The following is a 17,699-nucleotide window of genomic DNA, read 5'->3' on the forward strand; positions in this document are numbered from 1 at the left end:
CGCAATCGCCACCATCTCTAGGGCATCGACTTGTGGCGGTCCCTAGCGGACAAGTGTCGAACTCTTCAAACACCCCTTCCCCCTCCCCGTTGAACGACCTCGAGCTGCAGTGAATGATAGGTGCGGGGGTGCGGGGGAATGACAGCGGGCGACAGTGCTGCGCTCTAACGTGTAAATAACAACCTAAGACGATATAGGGCGTTACGGCAGCGCACTGCAGCGGTGAAGTTCCCAAGCTGCTCAAGCTGCTCATCATACACTCCTGAAAAACGTAGAGTAAATCCTATCCACTCGCGACTTCTATACAGTATACATATTCAAAGACTTATCTCACGGTGAAAGAAAGGAAAAGAAAGACTCACCTGGCCACGTCGAGCGTGCGGGCCAGGTCGACCACGAAGCGCAGGGCGTTGCGGTCGATGCGCTCCGCCTCCTCCACGACGTAGTGCAGGAAGGTGAGCCGAGGCTTGTTGGCCCGAGTGTCCAGCAGCTTGGGCAGCGTGCTGAGCCTGAAGCCCACCGCGTTGCCCGCGTAGCTGCCCTGCGACACAGCGCGCGTTCCTCGCTGAAGACTACGTGCTTCTACACACTGATGTTTGTTTCCCGTGAACTCTTCACCAAGTCAACCGATTTCCATGAAAATTGGCATTTATGTGTAATTTTTTTTCCAACTTGAGAGATAGGATAGTTTTTATTTCAATTAATGGTCTCAATAATTTATAATTAATAATAAACTGATTATCAACGTTGATTGGTGTTATAAATCGTTAAGTTTCACAAGTCTCAAACGGATGGCGCCTTAAATCAGTTTTTTTACAGACCACTGTTGTACTGTCTGACACAAATATCTCATAGATGGCACTACGTTTCAATTCAAATTTTATTTTTTCTCCATGTTGTGAACATTTTCGTTGATCAATGTACTACGTAACCTCACTTTTTTTGTATTATTTTTGATTTTATTCTCACGTGTTTACAATTATTCATATCTATCTTCAGCTGTCAATCTACAGATATAATAATAAAACAAATAATATTAGCTAGAGAATCAGAGTTCGTCAAATTTGTAAGTATTAATTAATTTTACCTTTCCTGCAAATTTTATAATCTAAGTTTATAAAAATTACAAAAATATCTATGTATTAAGTGCTTGCTTTTTATTTTCTCATTTTGATTGAATTTTTACTAACTTAATTATTTTCAGTAAAATGCCACCAAAAAAATTGAATCTCTAAAATGCCCGGACCAAAAATATTGTACACTGATTGGCGCTTCATTAAACTTTAACTGTGATTTATTATAGTTAGAACTAATCAGAGTATTTATTAATAAAATGAACTGTGATTTATTATAAGTAAAGGTAATCAGAGTATTTAATAATAAAATAGAATTGAAAATGTTATGTTAATCTGTGTTAAATTTTGTCTTTTAAATCCTTTCTAAATCACTCAGCCACAGCAACACGTGGCCGGGTCTGCTAGTTTTTATATAAAATATTTGAATTAAGTGTGTATCAGTCAGTGAGTGGTTGTATACCGATGTTGTGTGTTCAACCGTTTATTGGTATATATATTTTCTTGAAGTATTATTGACGGTTAAATATTAGTCAGAAACCTTTGTTTTTTAGTATTTTAGAAGTTTTTGACAAAAAAAAAAATATTTTAGGCACAAAATATTTATTGCACTTCCCGCCTCCCTTCCTCCGCTCAGAAACAAGCACATCAAAACAAATTACCTCTCACTTCATTTTGCATCAATCAAGTAAGCCTGCTCAAAAGAGCAAGTACATGTCTGCGTGTCCTTTCGTAGAGAGCTACAAGGCCATGACCGATTTTAAAATCATTCAAACTTTTGAACCAGTGTGTGTACGTCACCATTCATTAAAATCATCATTCTAATTTCTCACACATACTAACAGGTGTTTCTGCACTTGCTTGCTGAAGCCTGGCAGGTGGCGTTCTGACCACCAGGGCGGCTTCGTAATCGTTTCGTTTAAGTTTGTAGGGTGTTGTTGAGTTGTTCAGGGTTTAGTCTGTAGTGAACTGAGCAGTTCGGAACACCGTGGAGTCTCGGTCGCAGGTGGGGGGAGTGTAATCCAGGACTGTCGTACAGTGGCGGCCCTAAACTCCACGGGTCCCCTGGCTACTTGCTTTCTTAGAGACACTCCCCTGGAGAATTTAAAAAATTTAAATTTTCACATTTTTAACCCAACCTGGAACTTAAATTTCGACGACGATTTTGCTGACTAACCTTAGAAACATTTTGATATTCTTTCCTGACAGTTGGGTCAGTTTTATCAATGCTTAAGATCAAATTTCCAGTATGATCTCATTATACGTGGCAGTAGTCTTTGAAAGTTTTTATTTCTTATATGAAATCGTGTATTGAAAATAGGGTTACACGATAATACAATTTTTGTTCTCCCCCTGCCACGAATGTCCTTGTTTTGGGCCGACACGAAGACACAAGAAGAGCGGGTTCGCACTCACTGCGTTGAGGTAGTTGCCCGTGTGCAGGATCAGCGCCAGGAAGTCCTTGAGGGGCTTGTTGAGGACCAGGTCCTGGCAGCAGCTCGCCAGGGACTGCACGCGGGTCCTCACCTCCGCCAGCTGCGCCTCAAACTCCTCCTTCTGCAAGTGGGAGCAGCACCCGTCGACTCCAACCTCCAACCCTCCGTTCACTCTCAGCACAAGTGACAACTGTCGAAAAGTTCTAAGTTGTAACCAAAACCAGGGGCGTAGCCAGGGGGGGGTTTTAGGGGTTCAAACCACCACCCCCCTTCCCAGCACCAAATCTTTAATTAATTTCTTATTCATCACTCAAACAAATTTCATATTAAAATTAATAAAATTTTTACCATTACAATATTTAAATTTAAGAACCGAAAACTGCTAAATAGCACTATTTTACACCTTAAAATCCAAATTTTCTCGGGGGAGGACCCCCCGCTTTAATACGGGAGGGGGGGGGGGGGGGGGCATGCTTCTTAACACCCCCCATACACAAATCCTGGCTACGCCACTGACCAAAACAAAAGGTACTGGACATATAAGCGAGCCTTCGGAATACATAGTTCTCACACGAATAAGATTTTTTGTATGTAGTTGATTCTTGGAGAATGTTTTTAAAAAAAAGTTACACTTCATGAAAAAATAAACCTAAATAAAGAATCACAATTGCAGGCCGTAAAGTTATAATTATAAAAAAAATTTAATGTAAAAATAATTGTTTTGAAAAACAAGCTTTCATTAAAATGTTTTTATTAAAAAATGTATTAAAATGTAAGTAACTACGTAAATTTTTTAATAAATTTTTCCTATTGTTTGATAATAATGACAAATTAAAGATGGTGGATGCAATTAAAAATTGGGGAATCAGTTATTTATAAAAGTTGTATTAAAATTAAATTATATTAAATTTTTTTTTATATATTTTATGTTTGTAGTTTTTTTTTGTTTTTTAATAATAACGGATTTTTAAGGTGGCAAAAATCTGTTTATATGTGGCTCTGATCCCTGTGAAATGAAGGCTTATCCAACTGCAGTGTTCACATTTTACAAATTTGAAACATAAGTGTGTAATTAACTGGGTTCGAACCCAGGACTCCATGATGTTTATTATTAAAAATTTTAATAAAATGTATTTAAATAAATTTTTATAATTTTTCCAATTTTTTTCTATAATAATTACTGATTTTAAAAATGGCAAATTATGTGTGCATCAAATAAATTAATTTATTGTCATGAGAACTGAACAAATATGTAAAACTTCAGCCCCTCTAGTTCAAGCAGAAGTGGTTTGAATTTAAGTTGCAGGATTTGAACTAAACAAAAGAACAAACATGTAAGTTATAATAAAGGCTTGTAAAAAATATAGTTTTGTGTTCAGAGTTTTATAGAGTGTTGATATTTTTCAAAATCTTTCATTTCCGACATTCCGAGCTGAACGCGAGTCTGGGGCGACAGTCAGGACCGGGTAAGCTACCTGCAGCATTGCCTCGATGCGCAGGGCGTAGCACGGCACGGCAGACAGCATCAGGAAGAACTTCTCGGCCGTGTCCAGCGCCCCGGGGCTCGCGGCGTACGGCCTCAGCTGCTCCAGCTGCGCACGGACAAAACGCACGGTCAGGACCACTCGGCCCGAGACACTCGCACCGGTCAGGACTCATACTCACGTGGAGGCCATCACTGGCGTCGTGACTATTGTGTTTTCATGACGATTACATATACTTGCAAAGTTTCAAATCAATACAACAATCTAAGAATCTACTTACAAGATCTGATTACATAGATACTGAAGCTAATAGAAGCGTGTCACAAATCATCACATTTTTTATGAAAATAATATTAAAGATTTTTATAAAGAAGCCAGACACTAAAATTTAGACACAAAAAAAATTCCATTTAATTTTTTCCCCTTCAAAACCGTGTTAGAGAAACAAACAAAAAAAAATTATAAAAATTTAGAAGCCTTGCGATCAGAAAGAGCAAGAAAAAATTAACATCTTACAACACACGAAAAACTTATTTTTGTCGGAATTACAGAGTACTAATAATTTAGAACAAAAATTTGTAAGCAGTAAATACCAAACTGTAATATTCAAATATAATTGAGAATTGAGTTTCCTTCAAATATGAAAGATATATTGTGTCAATATTTTGTGTTGCATTGATTGTTCCCAAACACTCGGTCCGGCCCGGCTCGACCTCTGCAAGGAACACTAGACGCGTGTGTGTCTCGCGGCCACGCACCTCCTCCTTCTCGGGCAGCAGCTTCAGCAGGCTCCTGAGCCCCTCCGTGCCGAGCTGCGAGCTGCGCGCGCATCGCACGGCGTCCACCACGCCCGCCGCCTCCCCCACGGCCTTGAACTGCTTGAACTGCTTCAGGAAGATGTTGACGCTGAGGCTGCGCCTGCCGTCCAAGACGTGCACCCGGGGCTCCGAGGACAGCTTGGCGGGGGCGGACTGCGGGCGGGGCGCCGCCGTCTTCTGGCAGAACAGCTCCTCCATCTTCTTGAAGTCGATCTGAGCCCGCACGGAGTTCGACCGGACAGCCTCCGTCCACACCGATTCCCCGTCTGAGCAGAGCAGAGCACAGTAAAGTACATTACTTGACTAACATTTTAGACATTTCCAGCTATATTAGGATTAGAAAAAAAATTGGTTCTGAAAAATACTATTATTAACATTATAATAAGAAATTTATTATTTTTAAATTAGTCTATAACACCATGCTAAAACTTAAATGGTAATGGGAAAACAACATGCAGGAAACTCATTACTTACTTAAAATAGTATTTGGTAGTTTGTTCCAGTTGAGCCTCTTCATTTTTCTCCTGCAAGGTGGATACGAGTGAAACTTGGATGCCTCACATTGTTTAATTACTGGTTCAACAACAGCCGTCATCGGCATGCTGCTAGATTCTGGTGGTGGAGCACAGGGTATTGTACTACCAGGCACTGGAGGTGCAGGTGGTGCAATGCTTCCAGGCATCGGAGGTGCAGGTGGTGCCATGCTTCCAGGCATCGGAGGTGCAGGTGGTGCCATGCTTCCAGGCATCGGAGGTGCAGGTGGTGCCATGCTTCCAGGCATCGGAGGTGCAGGTGGTGCCATGCTTCCAGGCATCGGAGGTGCAGGTGGTGCCATGCTTCCAGGCATCGGAGGTGCAGGTGGTGCCATGCTTCCACGCATCGGAGGTGCAGGTGGTGCCGTGCTTCCAGGCATCGGAGGTGCAGGTGGTGCCGTGCTTCCAGGCATCGGAGGTGCAGGTGGTGCCGTGCTTCCAGGCATCGGAGGTGCAGGTGGTGCTGTGCTTCCAGGCATCGGAGGTGCAGGTGGCGCCGTGCTTCCAGGCATTGGAGGTGCAGGTGGCGCCATGCTTCCAGGCATTGGAGGTGCAGGTGGCGCCATGCTTCCAGGCATTGGAGGTGCAGGTGGCACCATGCTTCCAGGCATTGGAGGTGCAGGTTGTGGTGTGATCTTACATGCTGTCACAACAGCATTTTTTGAAGCTGGCAGTGGTGGAGAATTTTGTTCCACACACTTAACATTTTCAGTGCATAGCATAGCTTGACGTGATTCACTGGATAATGAATGCAAGTTGGTGTCTTTAAGACTTTTGGTTTTGTTATTTTGACTTTTACATTCATCAGTTGTTTTGTCCATTGTGATAGTGGTCATGCTGTCTCGTCTAGTGTTGTCTGTCTGCGTGTACATGTTCCTTGTGCGGACATACTTCCTCCACTGTCGTTTGGGCGTTTGTGTGCTCTTGCTGCTTGATGTTGGTACTTCTCCAGCCTTACCGCGCACTTTCTGTTTGTACTTCTTTGTCCTCATTTCGTAGACAGTTTCACTGACCATGTCTTCTATGTTTCTCCACACTTCATCACTGAAAGAAATTTCGAAAACCATCAGTAATGTCCACCCCAAATTGTTATTTAAGTAATTCTAATTGATCTAGAAATGTTGGTTGTTTCTTAATATAATGCCTGTATTAAAAAAGAAAATTGTTAAAATAGCTACGGAATTTCTCCTATATTTTACAATTTAAGTTAATTTTGAGCTTGTTGATAAATTGTTGTAGTGGCAGGTAGCAGATGCCTCTGAGGACCTTACTTAAGATTTCCATGACTTGTTCATTCTCATCATATAAAAATCAAACTGCTGGTGTTTGTAGTTCTTTCTCTAACAAGGAATACAGAAGAATTTCTTAAGATGAAATGGATTTGATGATAAAAACAACCCTACACATTTTTTTCTCTCCTAACAAACAAATATCACTCAATTATTTATTTAAAAAAAAAATTATCTTTAATGAATAAGTTTTTTTTGTTGGGTATTAAATCTTAATACTACATTGTAACACATGCTGTGTAAATATGTATCACCCTCTTGTTGTGACTAGAGTAGTACTTGTTTTGTTTTTAGTTAGTTGTAAGCCAAGATGGCCGTGCGTATGTATTCTTTCTTTCATGGGAAAGCTCGGTAACAAATCATGTGAAAATGCGACTCTGGCTGTTGATAATAAGTCAACCCGATCCACAAACCAACATTTTTTACTCATTGTAACAAATGTGAAATTTTTGCAAAGCACTCAAGTTATAGTAAGTTTAAGTACAGACTGTTGTGTTAGGTGTACAATGTTGATTAATGGTGACCATATTTACGACACATTGCCCTAAATGAAGAAACAATCCGGCAGGCCCAGGTATTAACGAGGACGCTCACGCGCCAATGTTGAAGTGAGTACTCACGTGTCAGGGTTGGATGGATCCAGCTGCGAGAGGCTCAGGAGAATCGAGTGGAACATCAGACCTTGCGGAGAGTTGACAACCTGCGAAACAACCAGTACTCAATAACTCTTCCGCCCCTGCACTTGACGTGAGCGCCCGAGAGGGAACGGGACGCGGAGACGGGACCGCTCACCTGCGCGCACACCTCGTCGAACAGCTGCTGGGGCGACAGTTGGCCGTCCTGCAGGATCTCCTGGTCGGCGTGGTGGTGCTCGTCGAATGCCTTCACCTGCGTGTAGACGGCGTCGTCGTCGCAGTAGCGCAGTCCCACCAACAGCTCCCCCAGCCCCAGCGCTGCAACACGTCACGCCCGTCCTCTAGCCGTGTTGGCAGCAACAGCACGCCACGCCTCACAGTATCATCTATTATCATATATATATTTTAAAAAATTGGTTGTCTGTAAAGTCGGTTTACGGACGATAGTTTAACGAGACAACGTCATAACAAAAAGTTGATGAAATGATTGCATACTTTTATGAATAATATTGAATCAATTTTATTGCATTATCACTATTTAGTATGGATACAAAGGAGTGAAATGAAATCTACAATTTAATTGATAAAATTACTTTTATTTGCACTCATTAATTCAATATATGTTTATTACTTTAACAAAGAGATTATTTTAACTATAACTTTTATACACGTTCGCTATTTAACTTCTTCCAATCTGTGTTATTCTGTTAAGGATAGGACAATGATAGGAAAAGTAGGAAACGAATGGGAGTGTTTTAAGTTTAATGTGCCTCGAAAAAGTCAAATCGATGGTTGTTCCAATTGAGTGGAAGAGAGATAGATGCGGCGCAAGTGTACAATGAGCGTAACGGGACACAGTGTAACGGGACAATGAGTCATCCTTTTTCGTGCGTGCAGCCAGCATTCATCGATTTATTAGACGTCACTTCAAAAAATAGCGCATGTAACATAGCACATGTGATAGAAATGAAACTTCTTTGGGCAATTCAAACCTCGACTCTTAAGTACTTCGTAAGGGGTAAAATAACAGAGAGAGAAATAGAGAATGAAGACAATTTTTCTAAATAAATTAGTAAACATAAATTAACAAAATTATTACTCATTTCAAAATAACTGCTCAGGATATCAATAATTATTGATCAATCAATAATGATTATTATTCAACAATAAATATTACTCACTGTTGAAATACTTAACACCATAAAGAAAAACTGCGCATGTTACTGTTTCTTCAAACAATTCTGCCATTTGAAACACGAAATATGAAATTCACAACAGGTAGCGCTATCTATGCGGGAAATGCAGGGACTGTCTCAAAAGCGCTCTCTGCGCTGCTGGTTGAACAAGGAGGAATGTGAGCGTGCTGGTAGGAAATATAACATTCAAGACACTTACAGCAGACTGTACAGGATACGTATATCTATTTTCCGAAACAAGCACATGTCTTATTCTTTCGTTCATCTGTATCTTTCATTTTTTTTTTGGGTTGGGGAGGGGGGGGGGGGGGGGGGAATTTTGCATTGAAATTTTACTCTCATCGCGCTCAAAAATGTATCACTTCAATAACTGATGGAGTGATCCATCTGAAGACCGGTTTGTAAACGCAAGCATCGCCACAGTGAGACGGCCGGCCATGTCGTGACCAGGATGGACCAGGCGAGATGAATCTGCGGAGGTGTTCCATTGCCTCCCGCAGCATGGCGGTGAAAGGACGACACAACGCCCAGCCCTGTACCAGAGAACCTACGTTTCCACAGGCGTAGAATCTCAGACCCAGGTCGAAATTGAACCTTAGGCTTATCATCATTAAGCTCTACTTGTAGTAAAAAGTTCATAAATATAATATGTAGATATGTATATGTACTGCTAATTATTTTGCTTGTCTATGTAACTGATGCATGGCTAAGAGCAAGGGCACAAATCTGTAGAATGCTCGGGGGGGAGGGGGGGGGGGCTCGTTATGTCCTAAGAGCTGTGCACTGGGTTAACCGACACAAGTCACCACTGGACAGGGTGCTTGTCCGTTGTTGTATACTGCCCGTATGTACATGTAATAAGCAGAAAACTTTTATCATATACAGAAAGTTCCCCATAAAATATAGTTTTGATGTTTACGTGAATCCACCCCGTTTCACAGTAACTATTTCGCGAGCGCAAGCGGGCCCCTTCAGTGAGAGATCAAAATTAAAATTACTGTGCACTTTCAGTCACTGTTGTGATTTCCTTTATGTAATTTTACATATCTATTCTTGGAATTTAGTTGCAAAATATATATATATTTTTTGCAAATGTGTAATAAATATACTAGGTGTTGCCCGGGCTAAACACATCATAAATGAGGAACATCGCTACCGAGTTCCAAGTCTGTAGGACATATACGCTTGAGAAACGGCGTATTTTGATTTTAAATTTTGATCGCCCCCGTGATCCACGCCCACGGCTAAGAGCGACCAGGGCTGTCACGAAGTTCCACTTGAAGCCAGAACCAACCAGGAACGCGCGAGGACAGCCTAGTGAAGGTGAGGCGTTACCCAGGAACTCGTTCCGTATCCGGGAGCGGTCGGTGACGTTCTCGCAGGCCAGGATCAGGCAGTTGATGAACGCCAGCAGCACGCTCTGGTAGGTGCTGTTGTCCGCGCCCCGCAGCTCCGACATGATCACCTCCAGGCGGTGCCTCAGCCCGTGGGTCGCCTGGCGACAAACAGTCCAGTTGTTCACGAGGGAGTCTCCGCAGTCCTCCGCGCGCCACCAGAACCGTGGCACCGCTTCATGCCCCACAAACTTCAAAAGAGTGTGCACTACAGTTAATTCAACAATATTTTCTATACATTTATGTTGTGTATTGTGGGCCGCGGGGCAGGTTGGCGGCAATGTTGTTGTTGTTAGTAATGGAGGTTTGCGTGCACGAGGTGTAGAGAAATATATGGACTGATAAGTAACTAATTGTATGTAACGGGATGAAATAAAGGTACACAAAAATTTAAAAACAAAACTTAGAAATATCATGCTCCGAATAATTTGGCTGTTTATGAGTAGAAAGATCTAAATTTGTAAGTACCCCTTGTTTTGACCACTTCTGCTTTTTATGCCACATTTATTAAATTCCTTTAAAATCCTAAAGTAACTTAAGTTTTTCTCCAATTTCATTTTCCCTGTTTCTGAAACAATTTTTTTATTTCTGGTTTATTGAAAAATTTAATGATTTTTTTAAATGTTCTTATAACATTACTACATATTTGACACATGCCAAGTGGGAATGACAGTGTCAACATGTGGCGGAAGAATGCATTTTGGGTTAAAAAAAGACTTTTGTCAGGTGTAAACCTAGACATGGTGCTTTTTGTTGTCTTCCGTTTACTCTCATGTAAACATAAATAAACAAATTTAGTGTAGACACGCATCAAGTAACGTGCTCGTTCCGCGATGTGCAACTGTTTCTAGCCTCGTGCAGGGCACCGTTTATTAAAACGACTGCCGATCTGTTCCCTTACTGGGATTCGGTTCGGACACGTTCTGGAATACGGCCCGTGAGTTAGGTTATGGCCGTGACCCAACATGGCAGTGCTTATTCACTACCTTGCCCTAATGTCTTGGAATACTGCCCTAAAAGACTATACTGAAGGAGAAAGAACTTTTGAGGCAGGATGCACCCGTCACCTCATTCCCGACGGGGACCAACAACATGGACCTAAGGCGGAGCAGAGCAGGGGGAGAAGTGTGGTCATGGCTGAGCCAATCAACCCAACAGACTCATAGTTATGGATTCCTCTCTCTCAGAGGTGGTACTGCCTTACAGACGTTCACGCACCTCACGATTGGCGGTTTTGTACTGCCGGTTTTTCAACCACATGTGTGAATCAAAGGCAGATACGAGGTGGGATATGAGGCCCCTCCCTCCCTTCAAGAGTTTGTGTATCCACTGGCAGGAACACTTGGATGGCGACTACTCTTGGTGGAGTAAAAATAAATAAATCATCTCACAATGGTCAATAACGAGATGTAGCTGGGGGAGGGGGGAGTTCCCTGGGGTCCAGACCCCTCCATTCCAGGATTAAAATGAAAAAAAAAAAAAAACTATGTAGTGAAGACAGAATAAGAAAAATTACAGCAAATTATTAAAAAAAATTAAATTAAAATCAAATTATAAAATGTTTAGTTTTCTTTTCTAAAGCAAAATCATTACTTAATATCTATGAGTTAATTTGGACTTCTAAAAGTATACTGTTCCTTGAGATTTTAGTGTGACAATTTTGTTTTACAACTCGGTAAAAAAGAAAACTTGCTCATAAAAAAGATATAATGGTTATACTGGACCGCCCCTCAACAACAAAATCCTGGCTGCAGGCTCGGACAGCGGCAACACCAGGGGGAACATGTGGGTTCGACGGCACCAGAAGGTGGACGCGGACGACAAGTGGCCCTTGTTCCCGGGGGTCGGGCGGGCTGTGTCGAGGACACGGGCCCAGCGGCCTGGCCCTGGCGGGGGAGCGGACACTCGCCTTGTACTGCTGCAGGGCGTCCAGCGCCAGGGGCTGCCCCCGGGGAGACACCAGGCAGATGGCACACAGGATCTCCAGCACCTGCAGCTTCACCGTCGTGCTGCGAGACGACAGCACTGGCAACACAACAACACATTCACTGTAATCATACGACACTTAAAACTCACTTGCTTAATAGTTATAGGTAGTAGCTTTCCTTAATTTGTTTACTTTAAACCCAAAGAAATTAAGAATTTTCTGCACAAACTGCTTAAAATTACTTTGATACTCGACTTTTTTGTGATATTTGGAATAATTAGCTATTTAAGAGCATTTTTTTCTCTCATGATAATAGATTCAATGTTAACTTTTAAATCATTTCATGAAATTATAAGTTTAACGAGTGATTTTAAGTTATCCAGTTAGTTAAAATGACAGCACAGATGGAGGCACCAGGTAACATTCAAACATGAGCTGAGGTGTGTTCTCGGTGTAAGGGTAAGTGAAACTTTTAACCTCACACCTTACGAGTTGTTCCCCAATGCAGTAGTACCATACTTCAGTTACAAGCCACAAATGCAAACATGGTGGAGGCGCCAGGTAATGTTAAAATGCGAGCCCAGTTCGTGCTAGATGCGAGAGGACCACTGACAGAAGCCCGTGTTGTGACACAGACGTTTATCCCAGGAAATGGGACAAGAGGAGATAGAGATTGGGGCGGGAGGGGGTAGGGCTTGAGGCGGGAGGGAATAGGGATTGGGAAAGGAGGGGATAGAGCTTGGGGTGGGAGGGGGTAGAGCTTGGGTTGGGAGGGGGTAGGGCTTGGGGCGGGAGGGGATAGGGCTTGGATCGGGAGGGGATAGGGCTTGGATCGGGAGGGGATAGGGCTTGGATCGGGAGGGGATAGGGCTTGGGGTGGGAGGGGATAGAGCTTGGGGTGGGAGGGGATAGAGCTTGGGGCGGGAGGGGACAGAGCTTGGGACAGGAGGGGATATAGCTTGGAGCGGGAGGGGATAGAGCTTGGAGGGAGGAGACAGCTTGGGGCGGGAGGGGACAGAGCTTGTAACGGGAGGAGACAAGAGCTTGGGGTGGGAGGGGACAGAGCTTGTGACGGGAGGAGACAAGAGCTTGGGGTGGGAGGGGATAGAGCTTGGAGGGAGGGGATAGAGGTTGAAGGGAGGAGACAGCTTGGGGTGGGAGGGGACAGAGCTTGGAGGGAGGGGATAGAGGTTGAAGGGAGGAGACAGCTTGGGGTGGGAGGGGACAGAGCTTGGGACAGGATGGGATATAGCTTGGGGCGGGAGGGGACAGAGCGTGGGCCCAGGCGGAGGGCGTACCGGAGACCAGCTTGCGGGTGTAGTCGGGGTGCTCGGAGATGAAGCGCAGGCCGGGCTCGCACTCCATGACTGCGCGCACGGTGTGCACGCACTCCAGCTGCGACACGGCGTCGCCCACGGAGGCCGTGCGACTGCGGCCCAGCTGCTCCAGGTTCTCCAGCAGCATGCCCAGCCCGTCCGCCTCCACGAAGTCCACTATCCACTGTCTGCAACACCACCAGTCATCACCGTCAATACCTCTCCAAGTGTGCCGTGCTTTCATCGATGCATCGCTGCTGTGGTCACCATCTTCCTAGTGGTTGTCTTGCTACAAATAAATGTAAATAATACTAATTCCAAAAAAATAAATACCTTCAAACCGATTCACATATTTTGCCCAACCTGGTATAACTGATTGCATCTCGGTGTAAGGGTAAGTGAAACTTTTAACGTTATGCATTATGAGTTATTCCTCAGTGCTGTTGAAAGTCATAAGTTAAAATGCCACCATCCACTGCCTGCAACACCACTATTTCACCATCCGTTGTCTGGACACCACCATTCCTGCATCACGCAGAGTTGTCGCACAATGCAGCATCCATTCAGGAGCAAACTCTTTGGCCGCATTCCGTTTTATACTACTGCCGGTTAGCTCAGGGATGATACTTCCGACAACTGGGTTGGAGACTTATTATTCGAGTAGTATGGAAGGACAGTCAGTCTCAGCAGAAGCAGGTGTAAAATGGCCGAAATGGTAGAGAATCGTAACCTACCAAATGTTTAAATGAAACCTATAGCAGTCTTAAGTGTTATCAAAATTGAAATTTGGTTGAGTGCATTGTGCAATATTTTTTAATTAAAATACTTGAAAAATTTAAGGTAAAGCACAGTGATTGCATATTGAATTACTTTGTAGCAACATAAACCCGTATATAGTCACTTTTGTAAACATTAAAGTATATAACAAACATGTTGGTGTGCCAAATTAAACTTTATGATAGTAAAACAACGCCGGAATATATTTGGTAAACTTGAAAATCAATAGTAAAAAGTGATTACAAGTTTTAAAATACATAAGAAAACTGGCATTAAAATTCTTATAATTAATTTTCTCCTTTCAAAAAAATAACTGTCTCGGTAGCACAATGGTAAAGGGCGTGTTTGTTAACTTCAAAGGGTTGTTGTTCAAATCTCGACACAAAATATATATTTTTTTAATTTTTAATAACATTATTACATATTATATAGCAAGGTTGGATCAGCTTAATAAGGTAAGGAATGTTTGTAGTAATTATTTAAAAATTGATTTCAGTCGTTGATGTAAAAACAAACATACATATACTTAGTGTTATAATACGTGTTTTTAAGTATTTCAGGTTAATATTTTAGTAAGGCCATAGCAGTATTTAACTTCTAACGTGTGCGGAATCTTTAAAGTATTAACTGTTTAATGATTTTATAAAGATTGAAGTATTTTAATAAAAAATTACTGAGTTTAAAGATGGCGGGCATAATTCAAAATGGCGGAGTATGTGTGTATCAAATACATTATTTTATTATGATCCGAACCGAACAATTATGTAAAAATTTCAGCTCACTAATTCAAGCAGAAGTGGTTTGAATTTAACTTGCAAGATTTGTACTGAACACACACACAAACAAACAAACAAACAAACACGTGAAGTTAAATAAAAGCTTGTAAAAATAATTATTACTAAAAAGTTTATTTGCAACATTAAAAACATGATATCACATTAATTTATTCGTTACAAAGGTTAGATTTTTACACATGTTCGGCGAGTACTGAAAGACTCGCAGTTTTTGTTAACTGTAATTTTTTTTATTAGGTCGGTAAAGTTCAAATACTGCACGTAGCAACGTTTTTCCTATTGTGAGTGTTAAATTTCCCTAATAAACTTAATGTGATTGTATACATAATGCGTAAAAAGAATATGAATTAAATAAACGGCATGTCTCAAGACTCAATTGGCTTTTTTTTTTTCCCCTTCATATTTTGAAATGCAGCGATGCAGCAGCTATAAGATGGCGAGTTGCTGGAAGCTTCGGGCGCGCTCAGGCGGCGGGAGTAGTTACTACCGGCCGCAGACAGGCGGCGGGGGAGAGTCGCCGGAAGCCAAGGGAAGAGTGAAAGGCAGGGGGAGGGGGAAGGCTCCTATAGTTAGGACCGCCGACTGCATCCAACTGCTAGTTCCCGCTACACCCCCCCCCCCCTTCCTCAACTGCTCTTCACACAGCTGTGGAAGGTCGCCTGACGCTTTAATTAATACTCTTCTCTCTCTCTCTCTCTCTCTCTCTCTCTCTCCTTCCCGTTCACAAGAGTCGTTTCTGACAGGCATCAGAGTCGCAGCGCCCTTCACGCTCAGTCCAGGGCCAGTACGGACGACCATGCTCATTCCAGGGCACGTGTTAACGACTATGACCACTGGTGCACTTTGATATGCCGGGGGGTTCCCCCCATAACGGCGTCAAGATCCGCGCGGGTTCACGAAACACGGCCTCGGCCGGCCGGCGACCGCAGAGCCGTCAAAGACGCCGGCGGTGGCCACTCGTGTCCGGAGGCCGGCCATCTTGCTTCCGCCCGCCGCGTGGGTGGCGCGGCCGGGGGACAACCCCAGCGAACCCGCCGGCCGCGATAACGCCCGCCGCTCAGAGCGAGCAGACCCGTGCTGCCCCGTGACCCCGTGACTATACAGGCAGGTACATCTGGGGGGTTGCTGAGGCTCCCGGACCCAACAATGAGGCGGCGTTTCTGCGGGAAACAACAAGGCACGCGCACGCAGACGCCTACCGGCACATCGCCGCCTGAGTATTGGAGTGTTCTATGTCCACTTTTTAGGTTTTTTATGCTATGGACACGAAATTAATATTAGTATTCATTTGTACTATCTGCACACACGTCTACGCACATAAAAATGTTTGTTCTTAATTTAAGACCAATATTATTTTGCTCTATGTCATGATATTCATAGTTATTTGAACTTTCAAATGCTTATATCTCAGTTCCTACTTCAATGGACATAGAACACTCCAGGCGACGACATGCCTTCTTCTCCCTCCCCCCTCGCTCCCAGCGTCGCGACGGCATGGCAGGTGGCGGCGTCTATTCCGAGGGGCGGGCCGCAGCTATGCCGGCGATGCGGCGCTGGCGCCCGACGGGCACTTCCTGCGTCGGCGTCGTCTTGTTGCCCCGGCGCAGCCTTCCCCCTCCCCCCTCCCCGCCCTGCCCGGGGACACTGGCGCGAGACACGCACCTTGTGACCAGTTGCCAGAGGGTGCGTGTGGTAACCTGGCGTGGTCCGCACTCCAATGTACTTCCAGAAACACCCACAATCAACACAAATACGTCACTCAGGAGGTTTTAAAACCGGTGACGGTGCGACAAGGTTGTGGCTCGCTTCAATGGCGCCTTGTCCGCGATACTGAAAAAAAATGATTCTGACCATGCTGGTAAACGTGATGTGCGTAGCGCAAAAAGTTGCAAAAGGTTGCCCCAATCTCGTAACTCAAACAACCCCTCTAAACCCAAGTGACTGGTCCACTGGGATTTCCCTCCCTCCCCTCCCCAACAAATTAATTTAAATATATCTCCTTGTCCCTCCTGAATACTTTACGCTTAGCGGTTGCGTCATGCGGGTTGCCGCGCATCTCACACCAGGCGCAATTGCGGACATTGCTGAGGTGAAAGGTAACAACACGGCACATGCATGTAACAAGCAACTGCAAAAACAAACTAATAACTGAAAAGTATACGAACTGTAGCATTCGAACTAAAACAACATTCCAAAAATATACGCTAGTGATGGAACTTCAAAACATTTATATTATTTTTTTTTTATGTGGAGACGTCATGTCTCCCTTGCTTTTTTTTGTATTTTTTTTTTCCATCAAAATTAATGCCTCCCAGCCACGAGGCTGAAGGGTAAAGAGAGCAGATCCTAGAAGGACTTATTGTATTGCCCGCCTAATGAGGGGTGGGGGGGGATGATTGTGAGGCTAGCTGGTGCTTCCAGCGCGGTATCGTCTGCAAGCGCGTTTTATGTATAACAATTAGCACGAAAACACGTGTTTCGGCCATTTTTTTTAACTCTTCTAAAAACAGTTTTTTTTAAAAGGGGGTTGTCTGTGAAGTCGGTTTACGGACGATAATTTTACGTAATAACGTCATAAGAAAACATTGATAAAAAATTGCATACTTATTAATTTTCAAATATTATTTACAGTTTTTTTGCAAATTTAATTTAAATAATTTGTTTAAATACAATCACGAACCATTGGTTAAAGAGCCCGTTCTTAACCTGTTCGATATTACTGAAAATTTTTCTCGCACGGTATGGTTGGCCGGTTCTTGCACGCTCGGCTCAGTACGGCAATTTTTTTCGTGCGTGCATCCGGCGTTCATCGATTCATAAGACGTTTATCACGTCAAAAAACGAAAATGGGGAGACGGAACTATTCGACTACTATTCGGCGTAATCTCAAATGCTCTTCGGGAACAGACACCGCTCTGTTGGATGGGGGAAGGTTTCCAAGTCGCGTGGTTGCGTGGTTGTGTGGTCGTGTGTGAAGCCCTGCAAGGACGTAGCCGGCGCGAAGTGGAAAAGAAAGAGAGGAATCCT

At 43.4% G+C, this 17,699-nt stretch overlaps 1 protein-coding gene across 2 annotated transcripts in view; it reads right to left on the reverse strand.

Annotated features, from left to right (window-relative positions):
* LOC134534288 (inverted formin-2-like) overlaps positions 1-17,699 on the reverse strand; it is a 64,498-nt gene that overhangs the window by 3,959 nt on the left and 42,840 nt on the right. For both annotated transcript variants that reach the window (XM_063372613.1, XM_063372612.1), the window contains 10 exons: positions 13,084-13,289; positions 11,768-11,883; positions 9,800-9,959; positions 7,426-7,586; positions 7,254-7,333; positions 5,286-6,388; positions 4,752-5,077; positions 3,985-4,101; positions 2,490-2,630; positions 363-541 (listed from right to left, as the gene is read on the reverse strand). In XM_063372613.1, coding sequence (XP_063228683.1) covers positions 363-541; positions 2,490-2,630; positions 3,985-4,101; positions 4,752-5,077; positions 5,286-6,388; positions 7,254-7,333; positions 7,426-7,586; positions 9,800-9,959; positions 11,768-11,883; positions 13,084-13,289 — 2,589 coding nt within the window. The remainder of the gene's footprint in view (positions 1-362; positions 542-2,489; positions 2,631-3,984; positions 4,102-4,751; positions 5,078-5,285; positions 6,389-7,253; positions 7,334-7,425; positions 7,587-9,799; positions 9,960-11,767; positions 11,884-13,083; positions 13,290-17,699) is intronic.

Source organism: Bacillus rossius, chromosome 7, assembly GCF_032445375.1.
Source record: "Bacillus rossius redtenbacheri isolate Brsri chromosome 7, Brsri_v3, whole genome shotgun sequence".
Lineage (NCBI taxonomy): Eukaryota > Metazoa > Arthropoda > Insecta > Phasmatodea > Bacillidae > Bacillus > Bacillus rossius.